Source organism: Eubalaena glacialis, chromosome 12, assembly GCF_028564815.1.
Source record: "Eubalaena glacialis isolate mEubGla1 chromosome 12, mEubGla1.1.hap2.+ XY, whole genome shotgun sequence".
NCBI lineage: Eukaryota > Metazoa > Chordata > Mammalia > Artiodactyla > Balaenidae > Eubalaena > Eubalaena glacialis.
In genome coordinates this window covers 52057410-52082656 of record NC_083727.1, presented here as the reverse complement: position 1 = coordinate 52082656, position 25247 = coordinate 52057410, and the positions used below count along the sequence as shown (strand labels likewise).

At 43.5% G+C, this 25247-nt stretch overlaps 1 protein-coding gene across 1 annotated transcript; it reads left to right on the top strand.

Moving 5' to 3' along the window:
• The first annotated feature begins 989 nt into the window (after window positions 1-989).
• On the top strand, window positions 990-11154 carry NR2E1 (nuclear receptor subfamily 2 group E member 1). Its single transcript, XM_061207213.1, has 8 exons — window positions 990-1071; window positions 1354-1499; window positions 4744-4831; window positions 6420-6655; window positions 7936-8082; window positions 10171-10267; window positions 10655-10804; window positions 11045-11154. The coding sequence occupies exons 1-8, from the start codon at window positions 990-992 to the stop codon at window positions 11152-11154; spliced, it is 1056 nt and encodes a 351-aa protein (XP_061063196.1).
• Window positions 11155-25247: the final 14093 nt, after the last annotated feature.

Genomic DNA, 25247 nt, shown 5'->3' with positions numbered 1-25247 from the left:
GCCCAGTCGTCCTCCCCCTTGCCTCCCATCACCCCAGCCTAATCGTGGTCCCTAACCTGAGCGCTCCGGGAACCAGGTGCCAGCTTCACAGAGGCCAAGCCGGAGGCCGCCCGGGCCCAGACTGGAGGCCTTCGGGCCGGTAGCAAAGGGAACATTAAATGTAAAGAAGTTAATTATTAACTAGTATTGTTAAATATCATCATCATTATCAAAGTATTAATTAAGTTAACTCTTTATTTAATACTCCCTTTTTTTGCACGAGGAAGGATTTCAAAGTTCTTATGAGCCACTTCAGGCTTGTTGGACCCTTGAACCTTATAGAAAAATAGTTCCCTCCCTTATAACTTTTCGAATTTTACCCTCTCCCTAACATTCCTATAGGGTCCGCGGCCATCCCAGGCTAGAGGGGATTCCAAGGCGATTTCTCTTAAGTCAGGCGACTGTCGAGGCCACTGGGGGTGGGGGCAGTTTAGGGAAACCAGTCAGATCCTTGAAAAAATCAGCCTCAGACAGCAGTGGAAAAACAGAAAGCAAGGGACCCCCGCAGGATCTAGTGTGAGAAGGTAGGGCTTTAAGGGGGAAGACGTTGGGGAGTCGGGGTGGAGGGGTGCCTTCCCACCCTAACCTGCCAGGGAATCGACATACTTACAACACTCTCCTCCTACTTGCCTACCTCGGTGCTGATTACTTTGGGGAGGAAAAAAATTTTTTTCCTAAAAGAAATTATTTCTCAAAAGCGATCCATCAAGCATTATTTTAAATAGGTAAAGTGAAAGTTGGGCAATTACCACTACCCTTATTATCATTAATAATCCTAGTATTAGCATTACAATAATAATCCTAATAATAACAACCGCCCGGCAGCTCAGAGAAAACTCGATTGCCTTCCAGCTGCCATCCCTGGTTCCAGCCGTGTTTGTTTTTCTTCTTTTCCCTTTTACATTTCAAGTTTGTCTCCTCGCGCGCTCACTAACAACTTTCTCTGTTAAATGCAAGAGCAGGAGAGGGAGGCGGCCAAACTTTCCGCGGAGCAGAAAGGCAGCGGCGGCCGTGCTGCCGCCCCGGCCTGCTGTAATCTTTTATTCCAAAATGGGTTTCGGCGATTAGAGGAGACCCAAATACATGTAGCGGTGCATGAATAATGCTCATTGTAGGAAACTGACACTTGCTCAAGGAAAAAAAGTTTGGCTATAAAATCACTTCATTATTTGCTTTTACCGCAGCTTCGGTGCTAATCCCTTCAGAGGTCAGATTGCTTAGCATCTCTCTCTCCCTCTCCCCTTTCCTCCTTCTTCTCCGCCCTCCTCTCTCTCTCACCCCATCCCCCCTTCCCTGTCTTTCCTGCGATTTCAGGCCGTATTTTAGATATCCCCTGTAAAGTGTGTGGCGACCGCAGCTCGGGGAAACACTATGGGGTCTACGCCTGCGACGGCTGCTCGGGGTTTTTCAAACGAAGTATCCGAAGGAATAGGACGTATGTCTGCAAATCTGGAAACCAGGTACCTTAGCAGGGCTACGCTGCCCGGCTCCCCTCTGCCGCCTCCCCTTCCTTTGTTTGTGCCAAGGCCTCCTCTGAGTTTCCAAGCTGCTGAGGAGAGACCAGGCCCTGACCTCTCCTGTCCTCTCCCCTCCTTCCTGCCTCAACTCTCAGTGGCCCTTTTGCTTGGGAAAGGCGGAAAGAGGCAAGGGAAGAGAGCTGAGTTTGAAGGAGGAAAGCTGAAGTCCCAGCGTCTCCTTACACCCCCTATCAATCCCCCCCCCTTTTTTTTTAATCCTCTGACAGATTTTGACACTGGGTAAGGCCCACACCCAGTGACTATAAAGCCAGCCCAGGGGATCTAAGGAACTTTAGGATCTAAACCACAAGTGCAGGCAGGTAAAAGGGCTATTTTATGTCACTGCCACCCCAGTCCCATTCCTAGCAGCACCTAAGCTCAGTGCTCTGACCCGGGTCTGTCCGGGCAGAAGTGAAAGGCACAGGGCATTTCAGTCAGCGAAGTGAGTGTTGGCCAGTTGGAACAGAGAGGATGTGCTGTATGAGGGGCTGTGCCTTCAACTTCAGAGAAGCAGGGCTGCTTGGTAGTGGGCAGTGAGGCTTCAGCACCCATGTGACTTTAGTTGGGCCTTGTCAGAAAAGGGCAGAGTGAGCAAGAAGAGAAGGTGCCCAAGGAAGGAAACTGGGAGCCTCTCCATGGCCCCCATATCTTCACTTTCTCTGCTTCGAAGAGGTGCCTGGTTGATTCTGTTTTGATCTTGAGCAGGCAGAACTGTCTCAAAGAGACAGAGGAGTAGGGGCATGGGTTGAGTGTGAGCCAAAGCTTCCAGAAAGAGTGAGCAGACCCTTCCCCCTGACTCAGTTTCCAGCTCAGTAGTAGGTTTATTTCAACCTAGGAGATCAGCCTTTTGGTCCCACACTTGGCCTTCTCCTTAGCCAGGCACACAGACCCTAAATACAGAGTGACCATCTCCACTCCCAAGAAGATCCTGGAGAGTGCAGTAATCAGAAAACATCCTTTGGTAACCAAAATGTTAAAACGTTTTCACTAATTAATATATATGATACACATATATACATACACATATATTGTCTGGTGCTAGTGAATTGTTTATCTTTTTCTGAACCTATGTCTGCTCATACCAATTTCTGATCGATTTGGATTATCAACAAAAACAAGAACAAGAAGATGCTGCATTTGGATAAGTTATTCTGAACTCTTCAGCCCTGTTACCTGTTTAATTGGGTCCATAGCTCTGTATCAGTTTCTCGCTTCACCATATGGACACATCACATTATATACACACAGGACTGTATCCCAGTAGCTCCACAAGAATATGGGATTACTGTGGGTCATCAGACTTGAGCAGGCCTCTACTTAAGTTATCTTTTACTTTTATGCAATGCACAGAATTGGGGAATCAAAACCTCAGATGTTATGCTTGATATTTTCAAAGGGGTTGGCTATCAATTCAAACATATTGATGTCAGTCCAAGTGCTTGTAAAGGAGTGTTGATAGACTCATCAGGCATGGTGGTCCTCTTCTTACACAGAGAATAAATGGACTTAGCTGAGGTACGCATCTGTCTCTCAGGCTCCAGATATTTATATACATTTGATCTGATTTGAAGACACTCTTAAGAACTAATGAAGACTTCTATTATGCATTAGTATGTTTATCAGAACACTAGGAGGATAACATTTGAGGATAGGCATATGATTGCATTTAATAATAAGTTATTTAAACCTCTTTACATTGAGCTATTACACTGGCCAGCAAAGATGACCTGAAGAATTAAGTTAGGAAAAAAATTTATTTCCTTTCTCTCTTTTATTCTAAGCTTAGGTAAACAGCATTCTAATTTATTATTAACAGTAATGAGGATGTTCAGAAATTATTATGAACTTCTGCTCTACCTTTATTTTAAATAAATCAACGTATTTTAAATCAGAGGGTGTGATCTCATAAAACTGTGTGTTTGGGTGTATAATCTTTTCCTAAGGGATATTTCAGAAGATATGCTTACTCCAAATTCAGAGTATATGAATTTTGAGATTATGAAACAAAATAAAAATACATTTATTTTATTCTCTTTCTTCCCACTGTAAATGTAAAAGTAGCAAGTAGTATAAACAGAGCACCAAACTTCTTATGTATTTACTGTGTATAAAATACACATGTAGACATGACTCTTTATGAATCTATGTATATGTTCTGTCAGTAATAACACCTAACATTGAGTGAATTCCATTAGAAATTTTCTCTGTTTTCCTCTTTTAATGGCCAATATTTTTCCAGAAAATTGCATTGGATAAAACATTTATTTTCTCATGCATCTCAGATAAGTATTTCTAAGGCACAATTACCTCTTTTTTTTTTCAGTTATCTTGCTAATATTCTCAGTCTATGTTATCATTTTGTCAGACAGTCCATCACATTATCTTCCTGGTCATATTTACATGGTGGGCATTTCTAGAATTTGTCCAGGCCTTGGGCTCTCCCTTCCCACTCTCACATCTGTAAGCCTTGCCCTCCTAACCACTCTGGCTTCTGCCTCACCTTCCAGGAATGGCTGTGTTTCTATGAATCTGGGCTAAGGCTAGTCTTTAAGACAACTCTCAACATGCTGGTCAGAAGCATGGCTTTGAGTACAAAGGCAAGAGAGGAAACAGGAGAGTGGAGAATAATGGGAAATATTTATCTGACGGATAAATGGGCTCACCCAGAAAGTGACAGAAAGAGGTAGAATCAAGACCTGAAAGTGGAAAGAATAGTTGGTGGGAGGGGGACGTGGCAGGGGTCCTGGCAGGCAAGCCTGCTCCTTGCAGATCTCTAAGGCCTCCTCCTCCAGGGCAGGTCGCTGTCTTCGGTCCTGAAAAGTCTCGCCCCGCTCCAACCCCTCTGCGCCTGGCGGTAGTTCCCCTCGGGAGCTCTTCCCCACGCAGCGCAGTCTGGGCAAACCAGGAGCTCTGACCCTTCACCTGATTTGAGAAGGACTTTCCTTCTTGTCCGCTTTCAAAGGGTCAGGGGCTGGTCCTTTTGAAGTAGCCCCGGGAATCCCAGCCCTTGCTCTTCCTGGCCTTGCTGGTGCCCAAGGCCCTCGCGTTTCGCGGACCCAGGCTCGCAGCTCCGGGGTCTGTTGCGGGGTCCGTACCCGCCTCCACGTCTTTTCCCCGACCCGGCGCCGGCTTCGCGTCCCCAGTCTAAAGGTCCTGGGGGCCGCTGACCGCCTGCGCTCTGTTCCAGGGAGGCTGCCCGGTGGACAAGACACACAGAAACCAGTGCAGGGCGTGTCGGCTGAAGAAGTGTTTGGAAGTCAACATGAACAAAGATGGTAATCTATTTATTCTTAGTACATCTTTTTATCCTTATGTTGGTTGAGTAGTAAGTAAATTATGTGTACAGAAAATAATGGCACTCCTATGCATGTAAATCATCTCCTGAGCATTTCTTTCCAGGTGCTGGGAATTGGCCTCCGGCTTTAGTCATCTCCCAGCATGAGCCCCACCCCCACCCCACTGAACTCCCCAGGGCAAGACCCATGCCCACGTGGGACACTTGCGCCTCACAACCATCCCCACGAAGCCAGCGTTCCTGGGGCCCCCACTCTGCTGGGGACACGCGTGTGACATTCCTAGCCTCCCATCCTGATTCCTCTTCTCACCTCTCCTTGCAGCCCTTTTGTGGCCAGACTTAAGCCTGTTAGCCTCCCGCAGGGTCTTGCTGTCTGGATAGTCTCCTGGAGAGGATATCTTGGGGACTAGGAGACGGGTTGAAGGAGGAAGGGCAGAGACACGAACACGCGGAATGTCCACCCCTTGTTTGTAGACTCACCAAGATGACAAAATCAGGACGGCCGTTGTGGCGATCTGAGCTTTTTCAGGGCCTTCTCTTAGTTCTAAAGAAAGGGGCTGGAGGGGCAGAGTGACGCCAGTGGGTGCCTCGGACACCCAGCTTCCAGAAGGCTCTTAAAGGCGCGCAGCAAGAACTAGGTCGTCAGGATGCTTCTTGGGCTTAGAGTGCAATCCAAGCTCGTGCCCGGAGGTGGCCTGGCGAGGGCGCCCCAGGCCGGGACGTGGCAGGGGTCTTGTCTGGGAGGGAGGGATGGGGCCTCAGGACTGGGTGCCGAGTGGGCTTTGCCCGGACGGAGGCCTGGGCGGGGTGGCATCTCCACGAGGTAAGGCGCCCATTGGGGAGAGTTCCTTCCTCCGCGGCGCAGGAAGCAGGAGGGAGCGTCCAACCTGTTGAACTTGTGTATTGACAAGTTGTCAAGCTCGTCGAGCGGAAGATTGCCCTGAATTAATTTGTTTGTTTAAACTGTTGGTGGTAATTGTCACATCTCCCCTGCCTTCCTCCAGCACACTCTGAGAGGGCTTTCCCTCGTCCCATTCCCCAGCGGACCCGGGCTCGGGTCCTTTTCTCCTGGGGTCCTCGGAGACCAAACGGCATTTCCAAGTGGGGCGGGGGATGGAGGTGGGGGGGGGGAGTGGTCGTCGAGCGGATTGGGAAAAGTGTGTGCAGAGACGCTGTGCCTGGCTGTGCGCAATGCTCCCTTTACCCTCGATTGCGGTCGAGACCTAGCTACTCCTGCCCAGAGGGTCTCTGGTTTCCCTGCTACCTTCCCTGGGTGCGGAGGAGCCCTCAACCGACAGAGAACACACCTAGTCTTGCCTGAGGCTCGGGTATTAGTGTGACACTTTGGGCCAGGCTGCTCTTCTCGGCTTCAGCTTCCTTATGCAAACAGTGTAAGGGTTAAACGGTCTCAGAGCGCCCTCCACCCTCATATTCCTTCTCCCTCCTTCTCTTCACCTCACGGGTGCCCTTGCCTGTCCAGACGCAGCTTTTGGCCCGAGAGCGCGGCAGCGTCTAAGTGTCACCGAGTCTCTGATCTCGGGCGTGCGCCGGTCTGTCTGTCTCTGTAGCCGTGCAGCATGAGCGGGGCCCTCGGACGTCCACCATCCGCAAGCAGGTGGCCCTATACTTCCGTGGACACAAGGAAGAGAACGGGGCGGCCGCGCACTTCCCCTCCGCAGCACTACCCGCGCCGGCATTCTTCACCGCGGTTACGCAGCTGGAGCCCCACGGCCTGGAGCTGGCCGCCGTGTCCGCCACTCCTGAGCGGCAGACCCTCGTGAGCCTGGCTCAGCCCACGCCCAAGGTCAGTGACCTTGCTGCGCCCGAGACCTTTCCCAGTGGAGGGCGGAGAGGGGCGCGCCCATTCTTTCTCAGCTGGCATGGCTCAGGCAAAAGATGGCGAGAGAGAGACCTCACGGGGTGCTCGGGGCTTCGCCGAGCTCTGCGGGGAGCTCTAGACCTCCCTCTCTCCCCTGTTGAGCTAGGGGTGCTCAAATTTTAGTGTGCAGTAAAGTCACTCTCTGAGCTGACTACAAACGTGGCCGCCTAGGCCCATCCCCCTTTCAGCAAATTTGAGGTGGGGCCCAGGAACCTGTGTTTTTAGAAAACACCTAGTGTAAAGCCCTGGCTGAACTAAGAGGGCAGCCTAGGTGTTCCTGGAGGACAGAAGAGCAGAGTTTGTTTTTAGAAGAAAGAAGTTGCCTACAGCTGGCAGAAGAGCCCCTGAATTGCAACTGCAGGGATCTAATCTCTTGGGCAAAGCCATGGGTCCCTAATGCAAGAGAGAAATGTGGAGCTCACCTTGTTAGGACAGTTTGAAGAACCTGGCTTCATTTCCCACTCCCCGTACTCTCTTCTGAGCCGCATGAATTTACACAAGAATTGAGCCTCTACTAGCAGGGACACAGTCAGAACCACCTCAAAAGGCTGCCACCTAGGGACTACCTTCCAGGCTTCCAGTTGGTACCTACCCAAAGCCCCCAATCCAGGCCGAGAAGGGCTCCAGATCTGTCTCCCCCAGAGGAGGGCCAGCTGCAGCCCCACACTGCAGGGAAGCCAAACACCTGGGCACATGCACACACACAATATTTGATATTGCTTTCTTATCCTTGATGTGTATAATAAGCTTGGGAAAGTAGTGTTATGAATATGTCGTCAGTTATGAATGGGAATGCTCTATGAATGATTAAGATGTCTAATTGAAATATTTCCATAATATACTAATCCTTTCTAAAAATACTCATATGCATATTTGTGTTTGGGATGCCTATTAATTTATACTTTCTCCACATCTATTTTTATTTACTCAAACGCAAGAAGCTCTTGTCTAAATTGGGAGACAGGCTTGGCACTTGGCTCAGCCTGAGGAAAATTTGCTGCAGGGGATAGAAAAGCCAGATGCCCCTCTTGAAGGAACAGGCCGCCAAAGAGTGGAAATGAGCCTCTCCCATCAATTATTATTCCCCAAACTCTATAGATATTCCTATCTCCTTCACTGGTCTAATTAGAAAATTTTAAATTTGGCTCTTCTTGCAAAGCTGCAGTTTCCTTACTCCCTGGTGTTTCTCTTTCTTCCCCACCCAGTACCCCCATGAAGTGAATGGGACCCCAATGTATCTCTATGAAGTGGCCACAGAGTCAGTGTGTGAATCAGCTGCCAGACTTCTATTTATGAGCATCAAGTGGGCTAAGAGTGTGCCAGCTTTCTCCACGCTATCTTTGCAAGACCAGGTATGACCAAGAGGGCACTGAGCTCTTGGGGGAAGGGGGTTGGGAAAGAAGCAACAGTAGTCAGTCTTATGAAACTAGAAGTTACCTGGATAAATCACCAAGGCCAGGCATCCGTTCTTAACAGCAGTAGGAAATGATTTTTCTTAGCTTCTTGCTGTGAGTTCAAAATAGCTAGCTATGGAATCCTTACTAAGAAATGTAATTATGTTATTTCAGGAAAGTTGGATATGATCTAAAAAAACACAAATATACAAGACCATTATCTTTTTTTAGTTTAATTGAAACATCAAATTTAATCACAAATTTTTAAAATCTTAATGATTTTTAAGATTGTTAATAAAACAATATTTTCTTAAGAACACTGGAACTGAGAGACATAGAACGTGATGAGAGTATTCCCTTGTAAGATTTTGGGAACTAGTCTCATTATTTTATATTTGCAGCTTTATATTTTCCATTGTGATGCTCATAGCTTTGGCCACTGATTGATCAGCATGAAGGATTAAAGAGTGCATTGCACACCTCCCTTGATTCTTCAAGTGCTTTTAGAGTTTTTGTAAACAAATAGGTCTGGTGCATAATCCTGTGGTTGTAAATGACATTAAGAGGGAGAAAACAAAGTATGTGCCTTTAAAATTGCATCGTACCGAAACTCAGAAGTTTTGTTGTTAGGAATATCAGAAATGGCCTCTGCCAGAATTTTTCTGCCCTTAAGGGAAAGAAATAAAATGAAGTATTCACAAAAATTGGCTGTCGCCAGCACATTCATGGAAATTAATGACAAATTTCCCAAAAGGCTAATAAGTAGCTCCAAAAGCAAAGGATTTGTTTCTTTAATTCATTTTATACCTAATTAAAGCATAATAGTGCCCCTTAATATGAAGTACATTTCCTACAGAGAGCCCTGGCAATGTGCTCAAAACATTTAATCTTCTAGCATGGGATGTTCTTTTTTTCATGGCCTGGACTTTCAGACATGTTCAGAATTAGACATTGTTTACCTTGCATTTTTAAAGTATTATTTTCTGTATTTAATGCAATAAAACTGAAAATAAAGCACTTTGAAAATTAAACCTTTTGGTCTAATTGTGATTTTGGTTACAAGCCTTCACAATTCACCCCTTAGCTCTCAAAAGGAAATCCTCTCACATCCAGAACTGACTGTTTTTTGAGAGATTTTTCAAAAACAAATTTTTCAAGATGGTTAGTTTCTATCTTTGACCAGCTTTACTGGTTGACTCTGACCATTTGCTCTGTGTGTGTGTGTGTGTGTGTGTGTGTGTGTGTGTGTGTGTAAGTTGGCTATTTTTTCTCAAAACAAGTATTTGTAGACTCTTTAATCCAAACAAAATTTACTTACTGTCTGCCACTTAGCCCTTCGGTGGAAACCCTTCAACAACAAGCAAACTGCAGTGAAGTGGAATCCAGTATATTAATTTCGAAAAGGAGCCAGATTTTCATTTTAAATATTCAGTAGCACATTTTAATAGAATGAAAATGACAAGCACCTTGATGCTGTCCACTTATGAGTCTCAGAAAAATCAGGCAGTGAGATGAGGTAAACTCAGCAAAACCCGATTAACATAATTACACCCTGATTTCCCTGCATGCCTCTTGGGAATTAGTGATCGCTCTCCCAGCCCAGCCCACTCAACCCTCCAGGAAGATGGGGGCCCACATCTGCATGCTTAGTCTGGAATCCTCAACCCCTGATAATATCAACATTTTCTATGAGGGGAATCTGCCTGCTGTGCTGCTGGTGACATTTCATAGAGCCTGGGTCTCCTGAGAAGTTTCTAGGTGGTCAGGAACAAATGGATGCAAGAACAAGAAGGGTAAACCCTTTTCCAAGGGAAGCAAAATTTGGGGAATTGGAATGGCTGACTCTCAAATGCATGTGCTTAAGTATAGACACCTTCTAATAAAGGAAAATGTGAGAAAATAAGGGAAAGCTAGAATATTCAGAGGAAAAACTATCAGGACAGGCATTTAAAACACTTCTTAAAATGATGGAAATTTACATATTGAAATTGTTTATAAATTTATAAATTACACACTATATTATATTATACATCTATTGTATGACAGCTGATGCTTTTGGAAGATGCTTGGAGAGAACTGTTTGTTCTAGGAATAGCACAATGGGCCATTCCGGTTGATGCTAACACTCTACTGGCTGTATCTGGTAAGAATTGCACAATTTAATGACTTTGTTGTAGAAATTACCATAAAAATACATTACTGAAAAAAGAACAACATGTAAAGAATAACAAATTCCTGCTGAACAATAGAGTATACCTGTCATTTATAAATCTATATTTAAATGCAAATAATGTTGTTTTGTTGTATTCATGACTGCTTGCATTGTTATTTAAATGCAAATTACTGTGTTTGTTATCATCCAAGAGAAGATTTTATATTAACTTTCATACAATATAGCCAGTTTACAGGGAATCAGATATCTTAGAGTGACAATTGAATAGATATTGATATGCAGGATTTTGTCAAAAATCAATATTAAATCATGAAAATGCCTTCATGTTAGAGCATTTATTGCATATTTTTATTCTAGGCATGAATGGTGACAACACAGATTCCCAGAAGCTGAACAAGATCATATCTGAAATACAGGCTTTACAAGAGGTGGTGGCTCGGTTTAGACAACTCCGGTTAGATGCTACTGAATTTGCCTGTCTAAAATGCATCGTCACTTTCAAAGCTGGTAAGCAGACACAAACTGCTGTCTCTTCTCCTTCCCCAGTTTTGCCATCACTAATTCAGCCACCTCCAAGTCCAAAAAAGAGGTGATGGTTTTCAAGAGAGCTGATACTCTTAGTCTGACTCCATTTTCGATAGCCATGGAACCTGCATGTTCTTCTGCTGGCCATCCACTTCCAGAGAGTGCTTTCCCCATCTGCATTTCCTGTGCTGCCTATCACAATTTCCTGGTCTTCATTTCTAGTTCCTACACACAGTGGTTCTGAACTGAGAAGTTTCCGGAATGCTGCCGCCATCGCAGCTCTTCAAGATGAGGCTCAGCTAACTCTCAACAGCTACATCCATACCAGGTGACCCTTGTTTGCCTTGAACATGTACTTAAGAAAATTGCTTCCATTGTGAATGTGTGAGCAGACAGCAAAAAGCCAGTTCAAACATTGTGACTAATTATCCTGTTGCCAAGCCAGTTAATTTAATTAGAATCTATGTCCTCACGTATTTCGAAGGGTAGGTGAGAGGAGCAAATCAAATTAGATTACAAAACTGAAAGCACTGCCAGACACCTTACACCTTTCCTGGATGAACAAGTTGATCCATCAATGTAGCTAAACACATTGAGGTGAATGGGCCCAGATATGAGAAAGGTGAAAAGTGAAGGCTAAAGTGTTATGTTAGTTGATATATTAGAGAGTGGTCACACGATCCTTTAAAAAAGGCAAGTGCCTTTCTTTGGATGCCAATCCCAAATAGAAGGACCAGAGAACTTTCTAAAGAGGTCATCTTTAACCCCATCATGACTGCTGTCTGGCTTTGGTGATTGGTATCTGTTGAGCTATTTTGAGTCATAGCACCCACCATGTTACTTCTGGCCAAGCAAAGCCCACTGACAGAGGCTGTTCTTGGCTATTTGTAGAAACTGCGTCACTGGGGTTCCAGCAGTCCTCCTCCTGGCCCACCAAATGGGCAAATCCACCACGAGGTCTACAGACTTTCTGATTCCATTTTCAGATGAAAAAAGCAAGGCTTTTAAAGAGCAGTGAAACCTTGCTAGCTTCCTAAGTTAGGGCTGCAGTAGTTCTGAGGTTAGAATAGAGTTGCTCTTCTTACTTATTCTCTAGATTGATCTTGAAGAGAAGCCCATGGAAACCAGTCTCTATCATCTCAACATCACCCATAGACACTATGCTGGGAGTAACTAAATCAAATGGGTAGAGGCAGTTAATGCTTCCATTACTGAAGGGGTCAAAGAAACCCCAAGTCACCTGTATTCATTTGGGATGATACTGCTTCTGCAGGGATCTCCTTATTTCTTTTATAAATCCTCGTTTGAATACTAATGAGTAAAACTGTTCCCTGTCCCAGAGTCGTTGAATGTAGCTTTCGGAATTCCTATTCCTGAAAGCTTTAGGCTTCACAGTAGATCTTCAATAGCCAACAGCAACCAATATCTATTAAGTGCTTACTGTGTGCCTTACAACCCAGCATATTATGATTTTCCCTAAAAGTAGGGGGAGTATACAAACAAGTAAATTTGTAAAATGTGAGTTTAACAACAACAACAAATTGTTCCCTGTCCATGGAATATCACTGAAACTGTGAAGAGTGATAGAGCCTGTGTATGTTTTTCCAAATTAAAGTTCCGTGGTTTTAAATTTAAAATCCACATTAACTTTCATAATGTATACAGTAAGCACTTAAGTTTGTTCAGAATTATAAAATGGAACAGTACATAATTTGGGCACTTTTTCCCCACTAAAAACTAAATTGTATATCATAACTGACCTCTGACATTTAGAGTCTTTAAGGTATAAAGAACATCACACCAGGAGAATATGATACTAGGTATTGATTCAGTCAAGCCTTTGCTGGGTACTCGCTTTGTGCAGGGTGGCTGGTGAGCACTGTGGAACACGAGAAAGGACAAGATACTACCCATTATCATTACAGGAAGTAGGCAGAAGTGTTACTCCAACTCAGACCAGGGAAGAGAAAAAGCAAAGTAAGGAGTGAGAGAGATGAATTCTAGTTGGAGGGAGTGAGAAAAAAATCTGGAAAGTCTGATGGATGGAGAAGACATGTGAGCTAGTTCTTGGATTCCAGCAGGAGAGAAGGGGACCAATAGGAGGCAGAAGAGGGGCTGGTAGAGGTGCCATGGAAGGTGCCAGAGAGGGAGTAAGGAGAGTCTGAGAGAGCCTGACGTTTCAGGAGCTGCTTCTAGGATGACCTGAGAGAGTTAAACCACAAATTAACAGAAGTCTATTTTAGAGAAATGACAAATATACTACTTCTCTGTCACCCTCAAAACAAGGAAATTATTCATGGAAGGAACACATCTGCTTTGACATGAGCCTTTCATTTCATGATATCAGCTATAGCTAGAATTTAATATGAATATCTGGAGTCATACATGTGACAAAACTGACTATACCTTACTGCTTAGCTCCTTCAAATCAGCGAACATTCTCCTCTAGCACTTTCCTGTCTAGAAAAATAAAATCTGAAATTGAGAAGTTAATGTGGCAAACTGAGCTAATTGTGCATTAATTGTTAAAGCTGCAAACTGAGCTAATTGTTACAGCCCGGTAAGTGATTTCTCTAATTATCTAGAACATAAGGAGAGGGCTAGAAATTGGCATTTCAAACAAACTATATATAACTATGTGTAACAACTATATATAACTATATATAATAATAAATAATTTAGTTATATATAATAAACTATATAACTGACAATCAAATACCCGAATCTGTGACAGACACAGAACACTTACACCTGGAAAGAAAACTTCCAGTTATGTATGCTGATGGATGAAGTCAAGGGCATAGATACTCTACAAAATAATTTTGAGCAGTCAGAGAGCCCCTCTCTTTCTTTCCTTCTCTCTCTGTCTCTGTCTCACACACACACATACACATGGTTATTGTTTCTGGGTAGTAGAGTACTCCACATATAATAAACACTTAATTTGTGTTGACTGACTAACCAGCCCCTTCCTAACTAGAGAATAAAAGAAGTGGGTGAGTAGGTGAGTGGATAATCTACTCACAGAAAATCAAGAGTTAATCGTCTATGGAGTCACCAAAATACGTCCTTTCTGAAAGTAATTATTTCCCACAGTGTTTTCTCACTGTGGGAAACTTCAGCATGTTGGGTGGATGCTGCAGACACGGTGGGGGCTTATCTAGGCAGCCACTGCTTCCCACCCACTGCAGGGGCCTTCTCTCCTCTGCCTGCCTGAGAAGGGAAACAGAGCTGTTGAAGAGAGTAAGTGGCCAAGGTAGAAGGGAGATGTGGGTCTTGGGATTACTTTCCAGGAAACGTAGGAGATGTTTTTGGCAAGTAGAGTAAGCGGTGGGATTTATGTATTTTTTTAAATGTAGAGGACCTCCACCGTGTCCATATCACATTATTAAAGGTGGTCTGGTGTCATTGGTGGTCATGAAGCTGGGCAGTGAAAGAGCCAAATGAGGTCCTCAGAGGCCCAGAATGAATTATCAGCCTCGTATCAGGTTGAAGAGAGGGACTCTCTTGTGCCCAAAGCTAAGAGACAAGCATGAAAGTTGTTCCCCTGGACTCTGTTTGCACGGTGGGGTTATTGGGCAGTTAAACTCAATGTTCAGCCACCTAACTCCTGTGTAGGAATTGATATCTGTCAGTTTCTAGCACCTGTGGCCGTGGATTAAACCTGGCTGAGTCACAGATAAGTGTCTCCAGAGGTCAGTCTTTTGGGTGGTTTGTGTCAGTGGAGGGAGACCTCCTGGTGGACTGTATTGACACCTGATTCCAAGCTATTGACTGAAGACGCATCGGGGCTGCAGCGAGGAGGTGGCTTATAGGCATCTAAAGGCAGCAGAAAATTGAACTTGCACATCTGAGCACAGATGTATGTTGGACATCAAGAGAGGAAATTGTTCAGCAATTTCTCACATCTTTAATTATATGCCAATTTCATTGACATGAAAGTTGGGTGGCACTGCCAGCCAACAGAACTTAGTCTTTAATTTGCAGTGTAATAAAGAGGGAATTATTCCTGAGAGTGACTAAGTATAGTGCCTGAATAATAATTTAGAGAATTGCTTAGAAAAGGAATCCATTTTATTTGAGGGAAATAGCCTCATGAAGGAGTCTTGAGAATCAGAAAATGTGGATGTTGTCACTAGTTTTGTCATCAGTACCATTGGTTGGTTTCTACACTGGCAACCTTAAGTTTATTATTCGGTCTAAACTTAGTACCATGTTTCTTAAAATTATTTTTTCTCCAAAAAAACTGCAACCCCTGTGCTAATGAGGAGACAGTCACCGTGTGCTTTTGGCAGCGTCATTATGTTCTCCATGCCTCGATTATTCCACCTGCAAAACAGGGACAGTAGTGCCTGGCTAGGACTCTGTAGTATGTTATTAAAGAGGCTGAATCAGGAAATTAAGCTGAAGATGGTGTGTGTTCAAGGATGAGATATTAAGCCTGTTAGTGATGGATCTTACCTTGCTTTCATGGCTTCTCCTATTCCAGATATCCCACTCAACCCTGTCGCTTTGGAAAACTCCTGTTACTTTTGCCAGCTTTACGTTCTATTAGTCCATCAACCATAGAGGAAGTGTTTTTCAAAAAAACGATCGGCAATGTGCCAATTACAAGACTGCTTTCAGATATGTACAAATCCAGTGATATCTAAGCTCTCCAAGTCCCTACTTTTCAGGATGGGACAGTATCTGATGAACTTCTACCCATGGAGAACAAGCCTCAACTAACAAACCCTTCAGGAAGCATAAACCTGGGAATGTGTAGCCTTCAGGAAAAAATGTCAATTGACACAAAACAATTCCAGTAGCTCTGACCTGCTGCCTCACCCAGGGTGGGGTGGCCTGGAAGGAAAGGGGGTGTAAGAGGACCGCCTGAGCAGAGAGGACTCACTGCTACCATGCCCTGGGAGGGGACCGAATTCGGGGTTGCCACAGGCCAGGCCATTCTGCCTCTTACCTGGAAGATCAGGCTGATCTATCAACAGCTGAAACATAAGTAGAACATTTTTTTTCCCTTTTAGCGTATAAAGTTGGGTAACCAAATATAGTTCTGTGTATAACATCATACAGCAGCCTTCAGAACTATCTTATGTTGAAGAATTTATTTTAAAAATAATGGTTAGGTTTTAAATCAAAAGTTTTATCAAAAGTTTCCCTTCTATTGTACTACTTCATAAAGTGGCCTTCAGAACTGAGTTAATAAGTGAAAGGTAGCTTATGCTGTGAGATTTGCTTTTTTCTCTCCTTCCTTTCTCTTTCTTTCTTCCTCTTCCTCCTCCTCCCCTTCCCCTTCCCCCTTCTCCTTCTCCCCCTCCTCCTCCTTCTCCTTCTTCTTCTTAATACCATAGGCCAGGCAACCTTGTCAAAGGAATTGGTGGACGAAAATGAGATTCTCACCAGGACTTCAGGTTGGATAACATCTAAAAATAGAAGAGCTTTACTAAAAGAACACAAGTCGAGGGAGGATGAATAAAAACAGCAAAACCAAATAAAGCGGAGATGAATGATGGAGTGAGGCAGACTGCTGTCCCATTAACATAGTGCTGAAACCAAAGGCAGTGGGGGTCCAAACTCGTGTTTCAGCGAGTCACACCAGACAGTAAATGAACAGAGACATGAGACCAGAAGGAACTTCAAGGAGATGGATGCTAAAGGGCTTCTTGATCCAATGCTAACAGCCTGAGACTCTTCAATGCCTTTCAGAAAACCGGTTTCTAGTAAAGCTTTGAATGCCTGCACGTGCACACACACACTTCGTCCTACACTATAAGCTGCTCCTTTGGTATGAATCTCTACTTATGGAAATGTAGAAACAAACATTTTAAAATAGCTGCTGTACTTTTCACATTTTGATTTATTAGGTACTAGCACTGAGGAAAAATATTCAGCACTTGGACTATTATAGGATGAGTAAAACTTTCCTTGTATAAAGTGAATTAACTGATTTGTGAAGTTAAAAGGTTGTACTCATTGTATTTACAAAGAATAAAAAATATATTGAATTTAAATGAACTCTGCCTGATTTCTTAGCCTCCCTCCCTGGCTGGTTCTTATCCACCAGTTATAAGGCGGCGGCGGCAGCTGGTGTAAAAACTGAAGCTCAGAGCACTGCAGCCTGAAGAACTGAACCACAAAGGCAATTTCCTTTTTACAGTGAATCCCATTTGTAAAACGATGAATAAAGAAATAAAACATAAGATTCCGTTCTCTGCAGCTCTCAAATGTAATTGCATCTGTTAGAAAAATTGCTGTGTGGGGAAGAAAGAGGCCGATTAACAGAGTCTTCCTTCACTCACTCCTCTGTTTCTAACTCCCTTGCCAACATTTCAGTCCTGACCAGGAACTTAAAATTATTTAATGATCAAAAAGATAAAGTGTGAAGAACCATATTGATGAGTAAGATGTGGAAAGAGCGGTAGAAAGTGCGTTGAGATGTTCCCAGCAAATCTCAGGGCACTGGTCCCACAGCCAGAAGCCGATGGTGGAAATCAGAGTTGCCCAAGGCCATGGGCACTATGCGTTCCTCCTGGGCAGCAGCTCCAGCAAGAGTCTGGAGCAGAGGCACTAGCATCTCTTGGCTAAACTGACTTGGCAGATAGCATGTGTGGAAGTTCAATCAGCCATCCACTCCTAGTCCACTAATTCCACTGAGAAAAAGAAGTTGGTCTTAAAGGAAAGCAAGTTACTCAAAGATGTGTACAAGAATGTTCTTTACAACATTGTTCATGTTTAAAAACTAAAATGTCCACCAACAGAGAATAGATAAATTGTGGTAAATACAGACAGTGTTACAATAGTTCAAGTGAATGGACTAGAGCTGACGTATAACATAGGTAAATCTGGAATATGGTGTTGGGGGAAGTGAATCCCAGAGGATACATACAGATTGGTTTTAATATAAAATTTTGCAACCTACAGAACAATACTCCACCATGTTTATAGATATACAAATGTATAGCATATGTTTAAAACAAACACGAGTGTGGTAAGCACTAACTGTATGATAGTGGTTACCTTTGGGAATGGATGGGATTGCTGAAGGGTACCAAGAAGACCCTCCCTCAAATGTTTCTGAAATGGTTGATTTCATAAGACAAAAGAGAATTGGAAACAAATATAAGTTCAATGACAAGATTTGGCAAAGATGAGCAATGGATTCAAGGCTGTTCATCCATGTATTAGTCAAGTTTTACTTCAATAATGCTGAATTACAACCCCCAAGACTTTGGACAACAAACTTGTATTTCTTGCTCATGGGACTGTTGGGCTGGGCACCTGGCTGCAGTTTGGGTTCAAGTGGGCTCCAGTGTTTCCTCATTCTGGACTAGCATCTTCCCTAGAGCAACTTCTTTGCATGGCAGAGTGCAGAAGTGCAAGGGGCTGAGCCAAACCATGCGAACACATTTAAAGCTGCTGCTCCCAACATGTGTGTTCACTTTCCACCAGCCAAAGCCAAACACATGGCCAAACCCAACCTCATGGGGGCAGGGAGTGTACGCTTCTCATGGAGGAGGAGGAGGGGGGAATCGCTGACATAATAAAAGGATAAAGAAGATGTGGCACATATATACAATGGAATATTACTCAGCCATAAAAAGAAACGAAATTGAGTTATTTGTAGTAAGGTCGATGGACCTAGAGTCTGTCATACAGAGTGAAGTCAGTCAGAAAGAGAAAAACAAATACCGTATGCTAACACATATATATGGAATCTAAAAAAAAAAGGTCATGAAGAACCTAGGGGCAAGATGGGAATAAAGACACAGAATAAAGTCCATTCTCTACTAAAGAATGGACTTGAGGACATGGGGAGGGGGAAGGGTAAGCTGGGACAAAGTGAGAGAGTGGCATGGACATATATACACTACCAAACATAAAATGGATAGCTAGTGGAAAGCAGCTGCGTAGCACAGGGAGATGAGCTCGGTGCTTTGTGACCAACTAGAGGGTTGGGATGGGGAGGGTGGGAGAGAGATGCAAGAGGGAAGAGGTAGGGGGACATATGTATAACTGATTCACTTTGTTATAAAGCAGAAACTAACACATCCATTGTAAAGCAATTATACGCCAATAAAGATGTTAAAAAAAAAACTATCACAGTCATAATCTAATCTATTTGAAATACTCTCAGTAAAGTTAAAAGGGAGTAAGTTTCCTGTGACATGCCACAGAATACTGATTTCCCACCGGAATTGCCTTTGTTTGGGGCATCTCTGCCATTACAAAGAAGAATCAAACCTGGCTTTCGTAAATCAACTATAGTTTCAAAACAAAACAAAACAAAACCCTGGCTTTCAACATTTGAGAAAGACCAGAATTAAAAACCCAGTAGCGCTCTCTTCTGGGATTCTGAAATCTCTGCTGTATGCAGCCTGTATACTTTAAGAACCTCACAGCTTGCTTAGATTTTAAGGCAGACATCCTCTAGGGCTGCTGTTGTGGGGAGGTGTCACTGCAGTCTTGGATATACAAATTCCAGATATACAGTTTCAAGGTCTGCAATCTGAATATACCAACAAGAGAAGGTGAACCCAGCCAAGTGATAATTGCAGTCAAAAACCAGTCTTCAGTGCTTCTCCTTTGACAAATGTTTTTTCTAAATCTGGGAGGATCACCTTTTAAGAGTAGTAATTGTGTACGATGACAATTAGATATGGAGTCTTACATTTGTGTTTGAATTACTTTTAGTTGTTCTTTGATGCTAGGGAAGAGAAAGAACAGAAGATGAGTTCAGAAACTGAATTGAGATTCCCAAATTATTTCACTTGTAGTTAAAGATTTTCAGTTCAGTTTAGGAGCCCAAGAACTGAACCCACTGGCCAGAGACCTGCACTGTGGTTGCTGTCCTTAATCATTTATATAAAAATGGAAACCCTCTGTGGTGATTGTTTCGTGATGTATAGAAATATCGAATCACTATGTTGTGCACCTGTAACTAACATAGTGTTATAGGTCAATTACACCTCAGTTTTAAAAGAAGAAAGGACATGTAATCACAGTATTCTAATAGGTTCTGCAGTTAACAATTTTTACATTGTTATAATAATACAAACACTAATTATTGGTATAATTAAAAATATGATAAAATTTTTGGGAGAGGATGAGGGAGGAGAGGTGGAGGTACTAAATCTTCATCTCATAATATTTATACATTTAAAAATTGCCTTTTCTTTTTATTGTATCTATGAGACGATAGATGTTAATCATTTCACAATACGTAAGTCAAAGCGTCATGCTGTGCAAGTTAAACATATACAGTGATATATGTCAATTATTTCTTAATAAAACTGGGGGAAAAACAAACAAGGTAGAGAACAGGGGAAAAAAAAAAAAAAAGGAAACCCTATACTTCTCTGAAGTTATTTGTGTATGTGTGGCTCTCTCTCCCGATGGTACATATGGCTCTACTTCATTCGTTTTACCATCTGCCTAGTACTTCACTGTATGGATGGACTACAGTTTACCCAACGAATTCCTTATAGGTGGACTTGGGTGGCTTGCAGTTTTTCACTGTAGTAAATTAAACTACAAAGAGCTGTCCTTCTATGTACACTTCTGTGGACTTGTGGGGTATTTCTGTAGGATAAATTCTTAGAAGTGGCATTTCTGGGTCAAAAACATTATATGCATTTTTGCTTTTGATACATACAACCAAATGGCTCTCCAAAAGGGTTGTATCAATTTGCACTCTGCGAAGAGGGTATGAGAGTGCCCATTTCATTGCTCAGAATTTAAAAGTGCTTAATCAGACAACAGGCTTGATGAACACTTCAGAAGCTGTTAGAAAAATACAGAGAATACATATGTTTCAATAATGGATATGCCTCTGCTACTGGACTGGTGAAGTTGGTTTCACTTTGCACCCATGGTTAGAGCTTGGTTCCCTAAATTTTTCAATCCAGGCCACTTCTGTGAACTTCTGACAGTACCCATATCACAATGAAGGTTGAGAGACAGTGGATAAATGAAAATATAGAAGGAGCTTGGCAGACACTTTCTGTTGCTAAGAAGCTGCTCTAAGAATCTCAAGTCACTCATTTTACAATAACATTTTTTATATTTGCTTATGGAGGGAGATCCCTGGTGGCCTAGTGGTTAGGATTCCAGGCTTTCACTGCCATGCCCTGGATTCGATCCCTGGTCGGGGAACTGAGATCCCACAAGCCGCACGGCATAGCCAAAAAAGAAAAAAAGTTGCTTATGGAAATTGAATAATAATAATAACTCTCCTTAACTGAATAGCTCCAGTACCTTTACAACATATGGCTTATTTTTTAATGTAGTCTGTTTTTCAAATTATGTTTTTAGATTTTTGAGGCTCATTTTGGAACATGAAGTTGTTTTTTTTCTCCACATATTGCTGACCTGCATATAGACCATTAGGGAGGGTTGTCAGAGCTTTCGACCACCGCTGAGCTGGGCTTGTTGGCAATGTACAGAGGGCAGTCTCTCTGATGAAGAAATGAGGATGTTGCCACATATCCTGGGCATCTTTCTGACGTACCAAAGTATTGCAGTGTTTTGCTGGGAAACTGTGAGTAGGGTCAAGTATTGAGGCCAGGGTCATAGGTTTGATCCTCAGGGGAGCCAGGTGGCCTTATTCTGTCTGTGGCCGTAGTATCTCTAACGTCCTTCAATGGTTATGTCCCAGGACACTGAGCAAGTGGCAGTGGAGGCCTGGGCTCCTCTACTGTGAAGGCTGGAGAACAGCTCCCAGCTCTTGTCCCACCAAGTGTCATCCAGGCCATCTTCTTTGCATTGACCCAGCCATGAGCCTAGAGGAAGGAGCGCTGGCCAGGGTGAAGAGACTGGGGTTCTAGTTATGACCAGTGTGATCTCCGGCAAGTCAGTTAACCTCTCTGCACCTCAGTATTTTCATCTGTGCAAAGGAGCACTAGGCTTAGTGATGCCTAATTTCCCTTCTGTTCTCATCATTCTCATCATTATCTTTTAGTTGGGCCCAGGAGACCACTGGAAGAAATTCTCCTTGGTGGCAAGAACTAATCAGATTGATCGGATTTCCAAATGTGCTCAACCTTGACTACTTTCCTCCCAAATCCTTTCATTTCCCAACGTGCTCAACCTTGACTACTTTCCTCCCAAATCCTTTCGTTTCAAATTGTTCTCAATCTTGGCTGCACATAGCATCACTCCAGGAGCTTTCGAAATGCTCAGTGCCCAAGCTGCATCCACACCAGAGCAATTACACCAGAATCTCTGAGGCAGGGCCCGGGCACCAGTATTTGAAAGCTCCCCAGTGATTCCAGTGTGCAGCTAAGGATGAGAGGCACTGAGGTGGCCTTCGGTTGGGAGGCCTGGGACAGGGGTCATGTTCACGCTCCCAGATCATCTGTGTCCCTCATCCCTCGTGCCTGGTTGCTCTCCCCCTACTCACTGGTGACCTTTAAAAAAGTTAATTCTTTCCCCTTTTTCCCTGCTCTGGCCTGTCATTGAGCTCACCCAGCTGATTGTGGCGCTTATGATTGAGAACCTCTTCTGACCGCTTCCCTTTCCCCAGAAATTAATGTGATCATTAAGGCTTATAATTTCACTTACCAGTGCTATCAATCAAGGGGCTGCGAAACAGAGTTGAGTGCTTTTGTAATTGGCAGCAGCCTGTGATTCGGAGCAGGGCATCCAGGGTCTGTGAGGAGGCTGGAGGAGGGGAGAGCTGGTGTGCAGGGAGGGGCTGTGCCTCCTTGAACTGACTCCCTCAGCTCTTTGTGACTGGCTCCCAGAGGGGCCAGTAAGCTCTCAGTGTCATCTGCCCTGAATGTCAAGGCGAGGAAGCCAGTTCTTGCTGGCAGCGCTTCAGGCTAACCCTTGCCCACCCCAAGCTCTCTGCAACGGAAAGGAAGGTCTCTTCAGGTTCTGAAGAGAGGAATAGGAAAGATCAGTGGATTCTTTATACACTGGGCAACTCACGTCTTGTCAGGGAGGAGCAGTGGGTCCAGATTATCTGTAGTTCAGAAGTGAGGTTAAGGCTGTCAAGCCCAAGGGAGTGACACGTTCCTCCCTAAACCGCTTGCTTAGAGATACCTTGGAACCCCATAAATAGCAGTTGAGCATGGAGCAATGCATGCTCTGTGCCCCCTCCCCCAGCCCAGAGTGACTCCAGGCTTCTTCCTGTATGCTGGGGGCTGGTGATCAGAGTGGCCCTGGGACTACAGCTGTTCTCCCTCCTGGGAGGATTGGGCTGGCTGATGGAGTTTCTAACAAACACAGTGCCTAGTGGAATATCTCATACATACATGGTAGGTGGATTATGGGCCAGAGGTGAAGGGGTAGTTATTTTTATTTCAAATAAAACAACAATATTAAAAGTGACTTTCTTTTATTAGATAGTAATATAGGAAATTTGTAGGGGAAAAGTATGTATAATTCCACCTCTCTAACACTATTTTTATTTTTGCCTATTTTTTCTAGTTCTTACACATGTACCTATATATTTTAACATAGTTGTAATCAGTGAACATATTTTCCGTTCTGATACTACTCAACATTCTATCACTAACATTTTTTACAGTATCTATGAAACTTCAGAATTCCTTTTGATGTTTTCATAATAATTCAGATACTCGGCATGTGCCATAATTTACCTCTCATTCAGTTTTGGATAATTATTAACCCAAATGTTTAATAAAGTAAGTTCACATTATATGGAACAACACACATAAGACCTACCCATGTAAAATGTTAAAATGTAGTTTCCTGGTTCCTACCTCCTGAGATTGGGATTCAGCCAGTGTGAGGTGGGGCCTGGGCATCTGCATTCTGACAGTCCCGATGCAGGTGGTCCCAGCTCCATAGGCTCAGGCAGGTGAGTGACATCTCCAAGGTCACACAGCTGCTCTGAACTCAGAAGCTCCCCAGCTTCTACAACTGAATTTTGCAGTCCATATAAAAGACCAGTCCCCTGCTTCTCAATATGGAATGTGTCTACTGAGTTAGTGCCTATATCAGGAGCTTACTTTTCTTCTCACTTATCTCCCAGGGCTCCTTCCAGGTGCTTCCCCCTCAGCAGTACTGGGGCCCCAGGACTCAGTGCGCTTGAGTGCTCCCAGGAAGGGGAAAGAGTCTGGCCAGTGGTGTCATATTTCTTCATAAGAACTAGAGATCTAGTTCCCTGGTAGCCTAGTGGTTAGGATTCCGGGCTTTCACTGCCATGGCCCAGGTTCAATCCCTGATCAGGGAACTGACATCCACAGAGATCAAGGATGGAAAACACATTTTCTTTTCTCAACAAATTCTTAGAAATCACAACGACTCCCTTAAAGAAATGTTTTTTCTTTGGTCTTTTAAGCAAATTACTGACACATGCACAACATGGCTGAATCTTAAAACGTTTTGTTGAACAAAAGAATCCAGACAAAAGAAGCACTGGCTCAAGGACACAGAGCTTGGGATTTGAACCCAAGTCTGGGTGACTTTAAAGCTTACCCCTTTCTACTAGTCCCCAGCCTGCCTCTTGGTTTCTAGTCTGGGCTGTGGGTCTGCTGTTAGGGGAGGCCCTCAGCCAAGTCCCTTCCTGTGTCGGAAAAATGAGAAGCTTGGATTGAATTGCTTCTAAGATTCCTTACAGTTCTAATGTCCTATGATTCTGTAAGTCTAGTTCATTTAAACCATTTACTTATTTTTGAATAGTTAACAGTCACATGGTATAAAATTCAAAAAGTTCCAAAGGGTATGTATACATGTCACAGAGCAGAGGAGACTAAAGAGACATGACAACTAAATGCAATGTGGTGTCCTGGATGGGATCCTGTGGCAGAAGGAGGGTATCAGTAGAAAAGCTGAAAGGTGAAAGTCAGTTTGGAGTTTAGTTAATAGTAATGTACCAAGGCTGGTTTCTTAATTTTGACAAAAATACCGTGGTCATATAAGATGAGGGGAAACTGAGTGAGGGGGTACATAGGAACTGTTCATATTATCTTTGCAACTTTTCTGTAAATCTAAAATTATTACAAAATTAAAAGCTTTTTTTTTTTAAGAGTTCATATACAGTGAAAGGTTTTCCTCTCAGCTCCATCCATTGGGCACTCAGTCCCCCCAATCAGACAACCAATGTTGCTTGTTTCTTATATAATCTTTCAGAGATATTCAATGAATAATCAGAGAAAATATCTATATTATATGAATATCATTTCTCAAAACAGAAAGTATGTCTGTGAGGTAAATTCCTGGAAGTGGAATTCCTGGGCATATAGTTTTGATAGTTATTGCCAAATTGCCTTCCACAGTGGGTGTGCCATTTATCCTCCTGCTAGACACTGTGTTTGAGGGCCTGTCATTTCACCAACACAGACTCTTGTCTGAGAGACCAGTTCACTTCAGTTTAAGTCATACTGTCAACTCCCAAAATATTCATGAACAAACCTCTCTAGAATGCTGCCAACAGAACATGGGTCCATTCTGAAGCACGTAG